At 42.8% G+C, this 17,061-nt stretch overlaps 3 protein-coding genes across 3 annotated transcripts; all 3 read left to right on the forward strand.

Annotated features, from left to right (window-relative positions):
• The first annotated feature begins 946 nt into the window (after positions 1-946).
• adora2ab (adenosine A2a receptor b) lies at positions 947-4,315 on the forward strand. The gene is made up of 5 exons (XM_061292678.1): positions 947-1,475; positions 1,950-2,290; positions 2,483-2,614; positions 2,937-3,040; positions 3,119-4,315. The coding sequence occupies exons 2-5, from the start codon at positions 2,091-2,093 to the stop codon at positions 3,925-3,927; spliced, it is 1,245 nt and encodes a 414-aa protein (XP_061148662.1). The 5' UTR covers positions 947-1,475; positions 1,950-2,090; the 3' UTR covers positions 3,928-4,315.
• A 634-nt stretch (positions 4,316-4,949) lies between these two features.
• On the forward strand, positions 4,950-6,710 carry snrpd3l (small nuclear ribonucleoprotein D3 polypeptide, like). Its single transcript, XM_061292680.1, has 4 exons — positions 4,950-5,087; positions 5,746-5,885; positions 6,037-6,229; positions 6,474-6,710. The coding sequence occupies exons 2-4, from the start codon at positions 5,760-5,762 to the stop codon at positions 6,536-6,538; spliced, it is 384 nt and encodes a 127-aa protein (XP_061148664.1). The 5' UTR covers positions 4,950-5,087; positions 5,746-5,759; the 3' UTR covers positions 6,539-6,710.
• A 386-nt stretch (positions 6,711-7,096) lies between these two features.
• On the forward strand, positions 7,097-15,845 carry LOC133163096 (calcium/calmodulin-dependent protein kinase kinase 2). Its single transcript, XM_061292677.1, has 17 exons — positions 7,097-7,402; positions 9,028-9,328; positions 9,398-9,715; positions 10,806-10,853; positions 11,238-11,291; positions 11,358-11,409; positions 11,483-11,616; positions 11,824-11,860; positions 11,982-12,003; positions 12,091-12,179; positions 12,316-12,515; positions 12,641-12,694; positions 12,772-12,845; positions 12,920-13,007; positions 13,065-13,196; positions 13,275-13,372; positions 13,465-15,845. Exons 2-17 carry the CDS (start codon positions 9,092-9,094, stop codon positions 13,535-13,537), a joined length of 1,710 nt encoding a protein of 569 aa, XP_061148661.1. The 5' UTR covers positions 7,097-7,402; positions 9,028-9,091; the 3' UTR covers positions 13,538-15,845.
• Positions 15,846-17,061: the final 1,216 nt, after the last annotated feature.

Consider the following 17,061-nt stretch of genomic DNA (forward strand, 5'->3'; position numbering starts at 1 on the left):
GGATGCACTTATTTGGAAGTGTCACCACCGCCTGTTTAAATGACTGAAGTTTGTCACATGTTCGTCCCGCTCGTAATTCCAATCAAAGGGTTTTGTTTTTTGTGCCGGAAAGGCGAGCTGAAGCTGGAACACGAATTATGAATAACTTTCCAATTCCAAAATTCCACTTCAGTGTTGTTCTGGGAATGCCGCCAATCACAGACTGTCTTTGTATCCCCACCCCGTCTTGGATATTTGGACCCTCGTTCTCTATTTGGCGTTCTGTTGTACAAAGTTATACTGTACTATGAGGACAAACATGTTTGGGAAAAATTTGCAGCCAATGTTTGTACACAAATGTTTAATAAAATCTCCTGTATCTACGTACATAGTGTCCAGGAAGCTGCGTGTTCTTCCACTTAGCTTTCCGTCTTTTTATGATTGTCATTATTGATTGGAAAAATCATGACGCGTCAGTGTATGGGTAGCACTTTACACATTGACGCTGCTGCACATTCATTCTGACCTACTTTCTACTGCAGTGTTTGTCAAGTACCGCAATCAGAACCAATTGAAATACAGTAGGTCAACATGGTCATGAAAAACATGGCAGAGATTTTAGAACCAAAATTATTTTTGATTCCTAAAAATAAATGTATACTTTAAAAATGTTAAACAAGAAAAAGGTATTGAGAGAAAATATCAAATGTATTTTTTTGATAGTGCATTTAATTGAGTGATTATTTCACCTACCACTAGAGGGAGCCCACACAACACGAGTGGTACTCTTATCGCACTTTCACTGGTCTACTTTATTATATATATATTTATATATTTATTTATTCATTTACGGAAAGGAGAAAAGTTTTCTTAGTATCTAATCACTAAGGGAGGTTTAACAGGTTTGTCTCTTTTATAACTTCAAAATAAGCGTTTGAGTTCGTGTGTTATTTTTGTGTGCTTTTTTTTTTTTCCTCCTCTCCTAGTGACACATACGCACACACACCGCTTTATTGTCATGGTGCGAGTGGCGGCATCGATTGACAGCGCAGAGGCAGGTCCCCTTTATCAGGATGTGCAGGATGTCCTTATCATTTCCTCCAAGCTGACAGCCTGCATGATCATCTTGTATTTTTTTTTCTTCTTGCCTAAGCAGCCATCTGGAAGGAGGACAAACAAGACAGCAGTTCCCCAGTCACTATAGTTTCACTTGTAGCCTGAAAACATCACGCTGAAGGGAATCTGTAACTTGACATCATTCCTGCTTTATTTTCCCGCCCCCATTGTTGTATTGCTTACAGGCTGGATCAAGCATTTTTGCAATTCCTGTAGGTTCTCAGAAGGATTCGGAAGTGGAAACAAAAGGAAAAGTAGGACTTTGGTCCAGTGTGTGTGGCTGTTAGGATCAGCCCAGGTTTACCTGTGGCCACGAGGCGCTGCAAGGACAACAATGAATGGAAAACGTGTGTAGAGGATGCAGCCGCTACCTAACACAGGTAAGAAATGTTCAATTCATTAATTAGTGCAAAATGGACTTTATATCAGTATTTTAAATTGACTGGAATATTTTTGAGCATGTAAAAATCCCTTTCTATAGTTTTATGTTTCTTAGGGTGACCTCACACGGTGAAAATGTGTCTTGACAACCAAGAGGAATTGAAACGCACTTCGATAATAGCACAAGGAACTTTCAGATACCGCTGAATAATTTTTATTGTGTCGTTATCAGTAAATTGGAAGGGGTGGGAATGATACTGTACGTGTGTACTGTGCTTTCAGGAAACATGTTCCCAGAATAAAAAAGATGTATTGTCTGCTTTGCCCCCTGTGTGAGAAGCAAACTGTTCCCCTTGTCACATGAGAGATAGATGGCTTTTAAATGTGTGTGCGTGCGTGTGTGTGTGTATCGGTGGGTAAACCTGCTGTTTGTACAGGAGCTCAGACTGTGTTCTCTCCGCTTCCCTCACCAGATCACCGCCCTTGACTCGGCAGCCAAAACCTGCCCAAACAGAAACCCGCCAGGAAAAAACGTCCGAGGTGGCCGCTCGCCGCCCCTTTCGCAAATGTAGTCGTGGGATGCCAAGAAAGGCGCAGAAGAGGACAGCAGAAACATGCTGAAGAATGACCAGCTGGTCTACATCGGGCTGGAGCTTGCCATCGCCTGTCTGGCCGTGGCCGGGAACATCCTGGTGTGCTGGGCCGTCTGTCTCAACTCCAACCTGCAGAGCATCACTAACTTGTTTGTGGTGTCGCTGGCGGCGGCCGACATCGCCGTGGGCCTGCTGGCTATCCCTTTCGCTGTCACTATCAGGTACCAACAAGATGTATTATTTATTATTGATCATTTATTTATTATTTTATTATTATTTATTGATTTATTATATATATATACATTTTTTTTTTTTTTTTAATTATTATCTATTTATTATTTGTGTTTTTTTATATTATTATTTTATTTGTTTTCTCATTTTTCAAATGCCTTTTCCATGAACCTTAACACCAGTACTGGCTTTTGCGCTGAATTCCACGGATGCCTCTTCATCGCTTGCTTCGTCCTGGTGCTGACCCAGAGCTCCATCTTCAGCCTGCTGGCCATCGCCGTGGACCGCTACGTCGCCATCAAGAACCCACTCAGGTAAGAGGATGCTAGGACAAGTCGTTGTAACTTTAATGTAGGCACCGGCAAATTATTTTTCTGTAACAAGTCAAAGAAAGCTGCATCACCACTGGCTGGTGTTGTTTAAAAGTTTAAAGCTTTTTGTTTTCACCCTACAATACATTCTTCCACCTCACATAAGCCACAGCAGGTGACTCATTTGCATAAGCGGTTGCATAACAGCTCGGTTTTTAAAGCCTCATCAACTTAAAGCTTCATTAGAACTTTTAAAAGGGTTAGCATAACAAATGATATTGTCCCTAAAGAACCTTTGTGGGGTTTTATTTTTATTATTTTTCAGGTACAACAGTCTGGTAACAGGTCAAAGGGCAAAGGGTATCATTGCATTGTGCTGGCTGCTCTCAGTCGCCATCGGCCTGACACCAATGCTAGGCTGGAATAAAGGTTGGTTGTTTTTCAAAACTTATTTCTTGAATTTCTTGAGTAAATAATAATTTCCGTCTGTTCTACTCTTGGACGCAGGATGGAATTCCACCACGATGACCTCCAGCAGTTGTCCCGTAGGCTTGACGGAGTGTCTTTTCGAGGGAGTGGTTACGCTGGACTACATGATCTACTTCAACTTCTTCGGCTGTGTGCTGCTCCCCCTGGTGGTCATGCTGGTGGTGTACGCTCACATCTTCATGGCTGCCCGGCGCCAGCTTCGCCTGATGGGCCTCAAAAAGGTCTCCCCGGCGCCATCCCACGCTGCTAAAGCGTCATCTTCGTTTCGCTCCACTTTGCATAAAGAGGTGCACGCTGCCAAATCGCTGGCCATCATCGTGGGCCTGTTTGCTTTTTGTTGGCTGCCCCTGCACATCATCAACTGTTTCAACTACCTGTGCGACAGCTGCCAGCGTCCGCACATCTGGGTGATGAACATCGCCATCATCCTGTCGCACGCCAACTCCGTCGTCAACCCCTTCATCTACGCCTATCGAATCCGAGAATTCCGACAGACGTTTCGGAGGATTCTCCACCAGCATGTTCTTGGCCGGAGGAACTGCCGCTGCCTCCGCTTCGGGGGCGGTCGTGGACGAGACATAAGAAGCGGCAGTATCAAGCGGACTTCATCGCGCTTCAGTAAAGACGATTCGTCATACGGAACTGTGGTGAACACTTTTGTCCTCGACTCCAGCCAGTGGACGTCGCCGTTGGGCGCTTTACCAAACAGTTGCATACCTAATGGAAATCCAGACAGTGTGGAAATGAGAGACAGTGGAAGCTGCATATCTTTCGTCAATGTTCAACCTCTCTCCTTTATACAGACCCACTCTACGGATTTGTCATAGACACAACACAACGCATCCTTAATTGTGCAAAATCTAAAATATGGAAGAAAAAAAACTATGGTCCTGTGGTCTTCTATTTCTGATATCTAATGGACCCTATACAACTGGAAAGGAACGGCTCAAGGATATTTTTATTTGCTTGATTGCCGTCTAAATTTTGGGGTTTTATTAAATAAATGACGAATGTTGTCCATGTTGCTTTTGAAACTGCTTGCTAATCTTTTTCAAAGCCTGCACTTGTTGATACAGCCGATATTTATCAACTGTTTTATGAAGTGTAAATAAGTCAAGTTGGGGGGGAGCAATGTTTGAAGGGAAGTCATTTGTTACCAAGGAACTTCTTAAATCGCGACAGTTTGACGAGTGATTTGATAAATGCTAAGCAACATGTTGCCGCTTCACTGATTGACTTCACCAATGCAGCCAAAACGAAGAGCTTGTTTTTTTATCAGGTCAAATATGAGGCCATATACTTACCATGGAGCCGCTTTCAGAGTCACGTTTGTAGACATAGACAGCGACGACAAAGACATACACACACACATCAGCCTATTACAGACCACTCAGCGAGAGGTGTTTACAGAGCAGCCTCACACTGACGCCAGCCTTCAAACTTAATGCAATGGAAATCAAATGCGGGTTTATTTGATGATCTCGTTTATTGTCCCATTACACTTTCTCTTACCTCGTTAAAAATGCCTTTAACTTGGAGAAAGACTGACATTAAAAAACATGGATGTGGCTCACACGGACATGTTTGCAAGGATTGTAGCTTAATCTGATTTATCAATATTTGTATGCTTTATTCTTTTCTTAAAATAATGGCTATTTGTGATATGGGATTTATACTCTTTAGCATAACTTTACCCCTGAAAATCAAGTTTTATTTTTTCCCCCCATAAGCTTTGAAAAATTAACATGCCCCCTCAAACAATAGCTCCTAGTAGAATGTTTTTATTTATTTGACCACACACGTAAACACTACAAGTTCCACAATCCACCGCGCAACTAAACCGGAAGTAATTCAACGAGACAGTGCTGCATTGTGGGTAAGCGGAAAAAGGCTCCAAAACGCTAAAGAAATCGACAAGCGCACGTTGTTGAATAATCTTTTTTAAAAGCAAGCAGCGTAAAGTGGTTTTGCAGCTATAACATTCCAGGTAAGAACAACACAGAAATTGACAAATGGACCAATAATATATTTCTATCTTCCAATATTGTCCGCATTAAGTTGATCGAGCGGCAGTTGTAATTCATTCCAATTTCCATCATGGCGTCTTCCATTTGCGTTGGAGCCATTCATGTTAGAGCTGTATAAATAATTACCATTCATATTTAATGTGATCAGAAGACAAACTCTAACTTTCGTTCATGTGTCGTCGTTATTAGAAACGTCGGGGTCTTTCAGATTACTTTGGCTCTTTCAGGGTTTGCTAGCCGGTTGTGGCTAACTAGCGTCACATCGAAGCTACTGCGAATGTTTTAAGCCAGGTTAAAAGCACAGATAAGCACAATTGCACATTTTCTACAGCTAGTTTGACTAGGAAACTGAAAGTCGACGTTGCAGCTAGTTTGCTGCTTTTGCAACAACCGAATATATTACTGATCTGATTTTAGCACACTCAACAATGTTGTAGTACCAAGACTGACCTGTAAGGGGCAGCGTGGCGCCACAATTCATCAACCAAGGAACGTCACGATACTATTTAGTGTACTTAGCAGCTACAATACTGTTTTTCTTTCATTTCAACTGTAAGCTTAATACACATTTAAGTTATGTAAGGATCAGTAGACAATGCCTTGCTCTATATTTTGTAGGAAAGTAACTCAAGATGTCGATCGGCGTGCCCATCAAAGTCCTGCATGAGGCCGAGGGACACATTGTGACCTGCGAGACCAACACTGGAGAGGTGTACAGAGGCAAGCTTATCGAGGCAGAGGACAACATGAACTGCCAGGTGATGTGCCTAATATTTTTTTTATTGATTTGCCATAATTCAAGAGAGACAAGGAAAAAAAGTTTTTTTTCCATCCCCTCACCCCAAGCCTTCATGAAATTACCGTTGAGTTGTAAATGTGATCTTGTTTTTTCCCCCCATCACTTCACAGATGTCTAACATCACAGTGACCTATCGGGACGGACGGGTGGCCCAACTGGAGCAAGTTTACATCCGCGGCAGCAAGATTCGCTTCCTAATTTTACCGGACATGCTAAAGAATGCGCCCATGCTAAAGAGTATGAAGAATAAGAACCAAGGTTCTGGGGCTGGAAGAGGCAAGGCGGCCATTCTCAAAGCACAAGGTGAGAGACATTTTTCCACTCTGGTGAATGGAACTTTTGATTTTTGCATCGGGATAATTTGGTGCAAACAGGAACAAAATGAATGTAACACTTATAGTTGTTATGCATTCTGACCATTGGTTGAATATTGTGGGCTTTTATGACGGTTGTTCTAGGGCTTTATTAGATTTTAGAGCTCAATCACGGGCTTGCTCAAATGCTTGGGTGGATTGATCGCTTAAACAATTGTCTTGTTTCTTCGCAGTGGCTGCAAGAGGCAGAGGGCGTGGTGGAATGGGCAGAGGAAATATGTTCCAAAAGAGGCGATAATTGCTGCAGCTTTTTGTATAGTCAGTTCTTTTTTTTCCCCTCACCTTCAATTGGTCATCTTGGTCTTGTTTTGCAGTGTATTGCTTCTTTTTTTATGGAAAATACATGTGAATCTAATGCACCTGTTCTTTACTGAACTTGACAATAAAATAAAAATTGTTTCCCCCATCAACCCCTCACCTGAAAACCTTGGCAAACTAATTTACATGTAATTATAATGGACATATGTGTGGAATTTTGATAATTTCTAGTTCTTGTTTGTTTTTTAAAACCATGCATGACAAGTTAGGTATCTTGGATTAGTTATGATTTAATATTCCGTACTGTGACATATGTTAACTTTAAATAGATTTAAACCGATTTAAGATAAACATTTAAATGTTTTTAGAACCCTCTTAACCTCAGACATGTCATTTTTTAGGTTTACGAATGGAACTACATTGGTGTAAGAATGCATTTATTTTCTGAATAGGAGTCTTGCTTCTTAATCATTAAGACTAAAACAAATTATGTCTGTACGAGCGGAATAATAAGTAAACCTGCAGCTCCCCGATGTGCCACTAGGGGAGCTATTGGCCCACCTATTGTAGGGGAGATTCCCGAGAGCCAAGTCTAAAATTTAGGTCATAAGATAAACAAGATTTGTACTAAAGCCAGCACAGTCTCGGTGGGCGTCGCATTTTATCTTCGTCTTCCTCTTTGTCCTCACTTTATTTCTTGTTCTTTCTTGCCAATACTATTTCGTTGTGAGGCACTAGCTCCGTCACAACATTGCTGGGCTTGACTGACTAACATCTCCATCGCCTCCGAAGAGGCGAGATCACTTCACTCCTTTCAATGTGTAGGCCGAAAGAGCACGACAAGGTAAGCTTTTATTATTTCTTCTCCATTTCTAGTCATCGTCACTCGGACGTTGTAGCTGGCATCCTTGCCACCTGCGTTCACATCTGGACCGCGACAGCGGGAGGCGGCTGTTGCTAACGTTAGCCGGTGTTAGCCTACTGGGACGTTCGGCGACGGGAATTATGCTTTAAAATTAATTTATGTCAATTACCTGCACTGTATGATTATTACTGACTTGGCGTTCAAAATGGCCCAACGCTGTTGCGTTGTCAGCCTAATGGACAGAATGGTTTATATCGTCAGGAATTTGTAATATTGAACCTGAAGTGGTCGTATGAAAGATGAGGACATTGAACGCATCACGCTTGTGTTGACATACAATAGAAACTAATAGAGCCTTTTTTTTCTCTTTATAATCCAGTAGTTTGCATTCATTGTGATATGCTTAACCAGTTTAATTGAAGTTCATTCAATTAACTTTGTGTAAAGATAGTTAATGACTGGGGTGGTTCAAGATTTAGATTGGGAAACATGATGACAGATTAAATATGTAGGCTTCTGTTGATGTATGGTTTATTTTGACATGTGATTAATGTTAGTATTTAATTGAAGTTGGCTGCGGATGCTCATCCTTCCATTTACAGCAGCTTATCTCTTCCCCGGATCACTCTCGGGGTGGCCTTGTTGATCTCTTAATGAAAGCGTGGATCCTCTTCTCATCCTTGTCCTTGTGTTGTACATGCATGTCTTCAGCATTGCATTTGTCTGCTTACATTACATTAAATGTTGTAAACGGCATATGACATTGCTCACCGCCTTCACACAAGCTGTTAACAGCCCGAGCCAATACTGTGAGCCAATCGGTTCAAAAAGCACTTTTCAGTTTCTTTGATTTCCACCAGCATGAGACCGCTGCAGATGGCGTACGTGTGGAAATAGCTCGCTCGAGCAATGCTTCATAGCTCATTTGCGGCACATTTTGTCACACCGACACGCTTCATGCCACCTTGCCAACCCATTTGCAGCTGACTGTAAATTAACAACTAGCCCATCGTGTAGCTCGTGCCTCTCTCTGTGACCCCGTCCTCGCATCAGATTCAGGTGACATTTAATCTGAATTTTCCAAGATTGACATTTTTCAGTCCATAAAGTGTGAATGTACCCAGCAATTGATTAATACCTCAAATCTACCCACAAGGTTGTTGCTGCATAATGATACATTTGATTAGTGTGGGGCTACAAAAAGACTTTTTATCATGTCCTCTCTTCTAATAGGATTAGTAACTGAAGTCCTGTCATCCTTCCTTTGGTCATTGTGATGAATGAGAAATTTCTTCTTCAGTTGGTCCTTTGAGAGAAAATGTACGACTCGTATGCAGGAGGCTGGAAAGGAAATCGTTGAGTCAGAGGAGGCGGATTGATACATCCACTCCCATTTGAGAGCTGTCTGGATTTCCACAATTGCTTCTCCGCACTCATGAAAGCCTAGCGCTGCTGGCTTGCCGCATGTCTTGACTGCCAAAATGCGTCCAAGCCCAAAGTTCAAGAAGAATTGCTCCATAATTAGCATAAAAATCCATTCATTCAAAGCATACCTGCAAGTGTTGCTCGTAATTTACATCACTGTATGATCATTTTTATTTTAGGCGCCATCCCCTTGAGGTTCGCATCTGATGGAGCAGTTGTCGTCATTGTTTGCAAAGCGCCACCATGTTCCCTTGTCACGTCAGCGCCTGGCCCGCCGCCGCTGAGCCCGTCGCCTCCTGCGGCGGTCATGCGCCGGCGTCCCAGCCTTCGCAGCCGCTCCCCGATCTGCTGTGCGGCTGTCCCGCGCCGCCGATGAGCGCCCACTCTGAAACGCCGTCCCCGGACCCAATGGAATCTCTCATCGTGGTCACAGAGTGCGAACCCAGCAGACCATCTGGAGAGCCTGGCGGGGAGAAGGAGGTAGCGTGCAACATGCCCAAAACACGCAATGTCTTTTCTTCACCATCCCAATCTTTGCTCGCATCTCAGGTCGAAGAAATGGACAGTTCCGAAGCACCGCCGTTGCCCAGCGCGTCCTGCGACCTCCTCTCCTGCGCGCTCGGCCGCCCGGAGGCTCTGCTGCCGGCCGGCGAAGGGCAACGAGCGCGGCTCAACCTGTCAGACAGGAAACTGTCACTGCAGGAGCGCTCGCAAACGCAGAATTCCCCCTGCAGCTCCCCGGGACTCAACGGCCGTTACATTTACCCGTCGTTGCCCTACTCTCCCATCACGTCGCCGCACTCGTCTCCGCGCCTGCTGCGCCGGCCCACTGTGGAATCCCACAGTGTCTCCATCACGGACCTCCAGGTATGGCATAACCCTCACGTTAACATTTTTTATTTTAAATAATCACCTAATTACATTCAAGATGTGCAGAATGTTACTGTGGCTTAAATATATATATTTTTTAATGCAGTTCGATGAGCACTTAGGCCTACTACGCTACACGGTCGATACTTGGAGAGGAATGAGCACAATCTTCCTTCATCTTAATAGATGTCTAAAATATGAAAGCAGACAAAGTCATGCATTTGGACTCCCGGCTCCTTTTGAACAGCCACTTATTATAATTTATCTGCATTAGAAAGAAAGAAATGTTGTTCTAGCAGCATGTAGCATTTGATCTCCCATCTTTATTTGTCTCAAAAGCACCAATGCCACTGGCAAAGAGTGATGCCAAGGTAAGGTTTGATAGTTTGTAGACATTGCTAGCTAATGAATGAGCTAGAAATGGTCACCCCCCTCCCCATTTAGATGAGACTTCCTTACTCACTGATTGGAACAACTCATAGTTGCCTTAGTCAATTTGAATGACTTAACTGCTCGGTCGTTGCAGATAATCTGTAATTTGCTCTGTGTTTTTTTTTATTTTTTATTTTTTTAAACTCTGAGCACACGGCACATTTCACCGCTCACAACACTCCATTTAAAAATAGCAGCTTGCTTAGTCATTGTATCCCTCTGCGGCCAACTATTCTCCGTAGTCGGGCTTCAGATGCTTCTCAGCAGTGTCTTTGTTTGTATCCGTCTTTGGCACCTGCTGTTTAGAAAAGAAAAAAAAAAAAGCCGCAGGACAAAATGTTCTTCAAAGCTGCGTCATACGTCTCATCTGCCGAATCGCAGACGCGCTGCATAACAAGTGGGGAGTAATTCTTCCGTCGACTCTCGCCAGTTGTTTCAACTTGGTGAAGGTAGCTCAACAGCAGAGCCGGTCCGATCTGCAATGTTCCGAATGTTGAATTATTTTCTCTCAAGAGCTGTTGAAAAGCATTCATTGGGTGTCCATGCCCATCACGTTTCGCAAGGACGTTTTCAAAAGCACTTTTGTTCAGGTGTTGCATTTCATTCATATGCTCTGCTTCTCTTTCTCTCTCTCTCTCCCGCCGGCTCTCCCAAGGACTGCGTTCAGCTCAACCAGTACAAGCTGAAAGACGAGATCGGAAAGGTATCATCAACCGCCCTTGCCGCTTTCTCCCTACTGTCGCTCTTCGCCGAGGACAGCCAACGTGCTCTCTGACATGTCCTCATTTCCCGAGCATTGTGCGCGCCAGCCGGCCCACCAGAGAACAGCAAGATGGATGAGGGGCTGGTATAAATAGGACCCTCCAGACTCGGTGGATCTTTCCTGTCAACATAGATTTCTACCGCTGTGTAGTGTAGCTGGCTCTTGATTTCAAAATCAAATCTTGGAACGAGCCTTTCACGATTTGCCGGAAATCTCAAAAAGGGAGGGACGCGCTAATGTTGGAGCTAGCTGTCAGCCCACTCGCGCAAGTTTTCCACCCGTAAAGCATTGACAGCTGCTCCGTCTCACGTCGTTCCCCTGCAGGGCTCCTACGGCGTTGTCAAGCTGGCTTACAACGAAGACGACAACACCTACTATGTGAGTCCCCGAAAGGCTTCACACAAAGGCAGCACCGCTACAACAAAAACCTTTGTTTCCGTCCAGGCCATGAAAGTTCTGTCCAAGAAGAGGCTGATGAGGCAAGCGGGTTTCCCACGTGAGTCACGCCCATCCGTAATTCTTCAAAAGCATCCCGACATTGTCTGCCACTAATTCCCATATTTTCTCAGGACGACCGCCACCTCGGGGAGCCAAAGCGGCACCTGAGGGCCCTCCTCAGCCCAAAGGGCCTCTGGAGCGGGTCTACCAAGAGATTGCCATCCTGAAGAAGTTGGACCATTCGAATGTGGTCAAACTGGTCGAGGTGAAGGACAGTTTGAATCTTGTTTCTATTACTCGTGCTGTGACAGAAAGAAAATCACCTCCAAACACAAAGTGAAAACATTATAAGCCTTCATAAGTGTTTTCAAAAGAAATTTTTCCGGGGGGTTGTTGCCTGCCCACCCCGCCCTAAAGAAAAAATCCTATCCCAGCCAGTTTTTGATTTCATCTGTGTGTGATTTGGTGCCAGGTTTTGGACGACCCCAGTGAGGACCATCTGTACATGGGTATGTCGTGGCCACACAACCTTTCTTTCTGCACAATACACACGCACACACACATATCCATAGGAAAATGTTGGGCGCATCGAAAAAGCTTTGCTTTACTAATCGCATGTTTGCTTTGCAGTATTTGAGCTGGTCAAGCAAGGGTAAGCATAAGCCTCTTTTATCGCCATGTTTGTCACACTGGAGTCAATCTCATTAGTTATGATTGCTAATTGCGTGCGTGTCTCCAGGGCTGTGATGGAGGTACCGACAGATAAACCTTTCAGCGAGGACCAGGCTCGCTTTTATTTCCGGGATCTGCTCAGGGGAATCGAGTATTGTGAGTCCCACTTCCTGTTCATTCTCTCCCTGCAACGGTCGCATTTGTTGATCGTCCTAATGTGAAGCCAAGCTCGTCATTTTGAGGACGGAATCTTGATGACGGTGGAGGATAATGTGATATTCCGTTTCCGCAGTACATTATCAGAGGATCATCCACAGAGACGTCAAGCCCTCCAATCTGCTGGTGGGAGAGGACGGACACATCAAGATCGCCGACTTCGGCGTTAGCAACCAGTTCGAGGGGGCCGACGCTCTCCTGACGAGCACTGTGGGAACGCCCGCCTTCCTCGCCCCTGAAACGCTCTCGGAGACCAGGAAAAACTTCTCCGGCAAGGTGAAGTAGATGTCAGGCGCCCCCTGGAGATGATGAGCAGTAATGCAAGCCTCATTTCCCCTTTGTTAAAAAAAAAATATTGCTGTCATACGTTCTGGGTTGATGTATTTTGGGTATTCCCACAGGCGTTGGATGTTTGGGCGATGGGCGTGACACTTCATTGTTTTGTCTTTGGAGTGGTGAGTTTCGGCATTGCTGTGGGGAAATATTCCCTTCATTCTAACTAAAACGTCGGTTGATTTGTTTTCAATTTCAGTGTCCATTCATGGATGAGCGCATCGTCAATTTGCATCAGAAAATCAAGACGCAACCGGTGGAGTTACCTGAATAGTCAGTTTCTGTTTTCACATTTTTTTTATTTGACATTTATAATCGAGTCCAAATCTAAGTTGCTGTCTCAACAGTGCTGACATATCAGATGACCTCAAGGATCTGCTGCTGAAAATGCTGGATAAGAATCCAGAAACCAGAATATCCATTCCACAGATTAAGGTAAATCATTGAAATAAAAGTTATTTTCTGGAAGCGAGCGGGATATTTTGTGTTCAGCTTCACCCATGGGTGACGAGACACGGCGCAGAGCCCCTCCCGCCAGAAGATGACAACTGCTGTCTGCTGATTGAGGTGACCGAGGAGGAAGTGGAGAATTCGGTCAAGCACATCCCGAGCCTGGCCACCGTGGTACGTAGCACCTCCTTCAACTTCTCATTTTCTTTTTCGACAGATTCAAAAATGCCGTCAGTGCTCTTTTGTTTCTAGATCATGGTGAGAACCATGCTGAGGAAGCGCTCCTTCGGGAACCCTTTCGACTGGGCCCGTAAAGAGGGATGCAGCAACTCGTGCACTTCAGGACAGATGTAAGGGCAGGATTTATGTTATCAAAAGATAAAAAAAAAAAAAGACCCCTAATATTTTCCTTTACTGACTTCTTACGTGCGTTCACTTGAAGGAAACAGCAGCCCGGAGAGGGCATGAGGAGCATGGAGCTGCCCTATGTTGGAGAAGACGAGACTCTTTCCTGATGCACTCTGTTTTCCAGGTTCTTCCCGACACCCCTTTAGCCGTCGTCACTTTTCTACTTTTCCCGAGAGGTGGACACACGGCGGTGCGGCCGTTTAAAGTGGGATCGTGGGAACCGTCCTCTTTCTCTTTGCATGCGTCTTTTAGCGTTAGCATGCGCAGTCTCAGGCTTCGATGTGCTTCGTGCTAGTTTAGAGCCCCCCACCTTTCTCTTTACTTGGCAACTACTTCAGGTAAGGTGGGACTGGGAAGGGGAGGTGATGACAGCACACACTTTTGGGAAGTCAGGGAACAATTCAAAAAACGATTGTCTGCCTCACCCTTGCGTGTCAGTGGCAGCGTTGTTGTAACATATTTTATTGAGAACGTAGATGAATTGTTTACTGATTGATTGCACGCGTTCCTTGTGGATTTGTAAGCTCTTTCGACTTTTACCGACTCACCATTTACTAACTATAGAAAGCTTTAAGACCACTCGGTGTAGTGCTTTGTGAACAGTCGTTACAAATTACTAGAGGAACATTTTGCTTCTGTCTTTTTAAGAAATTAGCTCCATGTCGGGGGTCCCAAAAGTCACAATACACTTTCTTTTGTCTCCATTTCATAATTTTAATTAAGAAGATTTCAGAGTGCCACCATCAACCACACCCAGTAGAATTTTTTTTTTTTTTTTTAACCAATCAGATGAATGTGAAAAACATCAGTATTTTTCCATCTTGTGATTTGTTCAGCTATGTTTACTTTTCTGATTGGTTGAGCATGATTAAAAAAAAAAAGATTTTTTTTGGTTCCAAAAATGAAACACAATAAGACACAAGGAAGGTATAACGTGACTTTTGGGACAGCGTTTATCCACTGTATAGTCTTTTCTCCTTATTAATGTAATGGTTGTATTGTTTCACGTCCACGTTTGGACTGACAAGGCTCTCACTTCTCGAAGCTCAAGTCAAACTAGTGAATGTTCTTATTTGTGTTTTATATGTTAAAAAAAACAAAACACTAATGTTCTTATACAATTGCACATTTGAAAAAAGACACCCAAATATTACACTGTGCATATTTTTTTTAAATGTAAATCAACTTAAAGAACCTTTAACTACACTTTGAAATATAGCAGTAGTGCACCTGAAGGCTTTTTTTTTTTTATATATATAAATCTATGCATGACATATCTAGCGGAGAAATTCAATCAAAAAAGAAAAAAACAAGATGTGCCATGTCGAAGTGGACTTTTTAACCAATGTTAACTAGCTGTGATTTTTGTATTTGTGAACCCTTTTTTTTTGTTTTGGTTTTAAATATTTTGTTATCTTCTTTTCCATTGTCACTGCATTATTAGAATCAGATGAAATCACCGGATGTGTCTAATTAACATGTTAGAATTGTATTTCATGCTTCTACATAATTACGAAAGGGAAATTGTCTTGCAAGATCCTCTGCGAAGCAAATCGAATTTGTCTTTTTTTTTTTTTTAATATGAGCACTATGCATTAGTTTTTCTACTCTTAGTGCAATTTACCATATTTTTCAGACTAGAAAGCCCAACAGATAAGATCTATATTTAGAAATTCCCATCTATAGGGTGGTTACTGCACCTTAAGGTCAACAAACCAGTTCAGTAGCTAAGTTAAAACTATTCAGTGGCTCAGGCAGTAGAGCGAGTTGTTGAGAAACTGGAAGTTGGGTGGTTTGAATCCATCTCTGTCTGAAACGCAACTTCAATTTGAATTCAAGGCTCACTGATGATCTTTGAGAAAATAAAATAATTTGAAGTGCATTTCATAGTCTGAAAAATATGGCAACTTTTGTGTATGATTATGAGGGTCACGGTTACAATAATTAAAGTTGAAAACTTGACTGTTTTGGTGCTCATGGACAGTATTTTCTTTTCTTATTGGTAAGAAATGTAGATGCAAGAACTTCTTGGATTCAAGATCCTAGCTTTAATTTAAAATTTTAAAAGTATCGGTCGATTTGAATTATTGTATTTGAAGAAAAAAAAAAAAGGATAACTTTATGGGTCTTCAAAATGCATGCAAACGCAAACACTGTATTGTCATTAAGCATGAGACACCCTTGGCAAGCATAATGCGACTTTGAAATGTTCTATACCAGTGTTTTCCAACCGTATTTCATTCATGGCACACCTTTTCATTGGAAAAAATCTCAAGGCACACCACCAACCATCTGTTAAGTGTTACACCAGCTTCTATATTAAAATCAGTTATATTACAACAAAAGACGTCAAGTTCTATTCCTATATATGTATGGAGAGTCAAATAATTGAATAAAAATAAATACTAAATATTCTTTAAGTTGTATTTCTTTTGTCAATGAAAGTGGCAGATTTTGAAAAAATTACACTGTAAGGCAGTGCTTCTCAATTATTTTCTGTTACGCCCCCCCCTAGCAAGAAGAAAACTATTCGCGCCCCCCCTCCCCACCGTGACTATCCTAACTTGTCTTGTGAGTCGTAAAATGTTGCACTGTCGCAAACGTGACAGAAGTAACAATGAGAGCGCCACTGCCCCCTGCTGTAGTAAACGCGCAATTACACTTTATTCTAGTACTGCCAAAAAAAAAGCCTGTTCCCCAGGGTCACACGCGCCCCCCCAGGAATAGCACCACTATTTCAGAAGCACTGGCCTAGGTGACTGATTCACAATTTGGTTTTGTCTAATATCAGAGATTAAATAAAGAAAACCAACTGGCTGATTGATTTGTTTTAATTGAGAGGAAAAAAAACAGCAAAAGCATTTCACTAGCTGACCAGGAGATGGCGACAGCGTGGCATCTGAAGACCATGGATTGTTTGTTCTGCTATAGCCTAGGTGACTGATTCACAATTTGGTTTTGTCTGATATCAGATATTAAATAAAGAAAGCCAACTGGCTGATTGATTTGTTTTAATTGAGAGGGAAAAAAAACAGCAAAAGCATTTCACTAGCTGACCAGGAGATGGCGACAGCGTGGCATCTGAAGACCATGGATTGTTTGTTCTGCTATAGCCTAGGTGACTGATTCACAATTTGGTTTTGTCTGATAATAGATATTAAATAAAGAAAACCAACTGGCTAATTGATTTGTTTTAATTGAGAGAAAAAAAAACATCAGCAAAAGCATTTCACTAACTGACCAGGAGATGGCGACAGCGCGGCATCTGAAGACCATGGATCGTTCTGCTATGCCGGTTTAAAAAAAAAAAAAAACTTAATTAGCTAGGGGTCAAAGGTCAAAGTTTACGGTTCAAAGTTCACCCAGGGGTCAAAGGTCGGTTCAAAGTTCACGGGGTCATGTGCACATTTTCGAATTTTAACTAGAGTTGAAAGTTCAGGGTTCAAAGGTCACCCAGGGGTCACCACGGGGTCACCACGGGGTCACCGCGGGTTCAAAGTTCAGGGTTCACTTTTTTTTTTTTTTTTTTTTTTTTTTTTTTTAGGTTAACCTTTATTTAACTGTAAGGAATAAACCACACACACTAGTGTCGGCTCGGGAGTGAACGATCCGTTCAAAAGAACGGGTCCTT

Source organism: Syngnathus typhle, linkage group LG12, assembly GCF_033458585.1.
Source record: "Syngnathus typhle isolate RoL2023-S1 ecotype Sweden linkage group LG12, RoL_Styp_1.0, whole genome shotgun sequence".
NCBI lineage: Eukaryota > Metazoa > Chordata > Actinopteri > Syngnathiformes > Syngnathidae > Syngnathus > Syngnathus typhle.

What these genes read in the sequence shown, in the direction of transcription:
- adora2ab (XM_061292678.1), top strand. Translation starts at nt 2,091, where the DNA reads ATGCTGAAGAATGACCAGCTGGTCTACATCGGGCTGGAGCTTGCCATC. An exon ending in GCCATCAAGAACCCACTCAG is followed by an intron (nt 2,615 to 2,936) that starts GTAAGAGGATGC and finishes ATTATTTTTCAG; the next exon opens with GTACAACAGTCTGGTAACAG. An exon ending in AATGCTAGGCTGGAATAAAG is followed by an intron (nt 3,041 to 3,118) that starts GTTGGTTGTTTT and finishes TCTTGGACGCAG; the next exon opens with GATGGAATTCCACCACGATG.
- snrpd3l (XM_061292680.1), top strand. Translation starts at nt 5,760, where the DNA reads ATGTCGATCGGCGTGCCCATCAAAGTCCTGCATGAGGCCGAGGGACAC. An exon ending in AGGACAACATGAACTGCCAG is followed by an intron (nt 5,886 to 6,036) that starts GTGATGTGCCTA and finishes ATCACTTCACAG; the next exon opens with ATGTCTAACATCACAGTGAC. An exon ending in GGCCATTCTCAAAGCACAAG is followed by an intron (nt 6,230 to 6,473) that starts GTGAGAGACATT and finishes GTTTCTTCGCAG; the next exon opens with TGGCTGCAAGAGGCAGAGGG.
- LOC133163096 (XM_061292677.1), top strand. Translation starts at nt 9,092, where the DNA reads ATGTTCCCTTGTCACGTCAGCGCCTGGCCCGCCGCCGCTGAGCCCGTC. An exon ending in GAGGCAAGCGGGTTTCCCAC is followed by an intron (nt 11,410 to 11,482) that starts GTGAGTCACGCC and finishes ATATTTTCTCAG; the next exon opens with GACGACCGCCACCTCGGGGA. An exon ending in GCTCAGGGGAATCGAGTATT is followed by an intron (nt 12,180 to 12,315) that starts GTGAGTCCCACT and finishes CCGTTTCCGCAG; the next exon opens with TACATTATCAGAGGATCATC.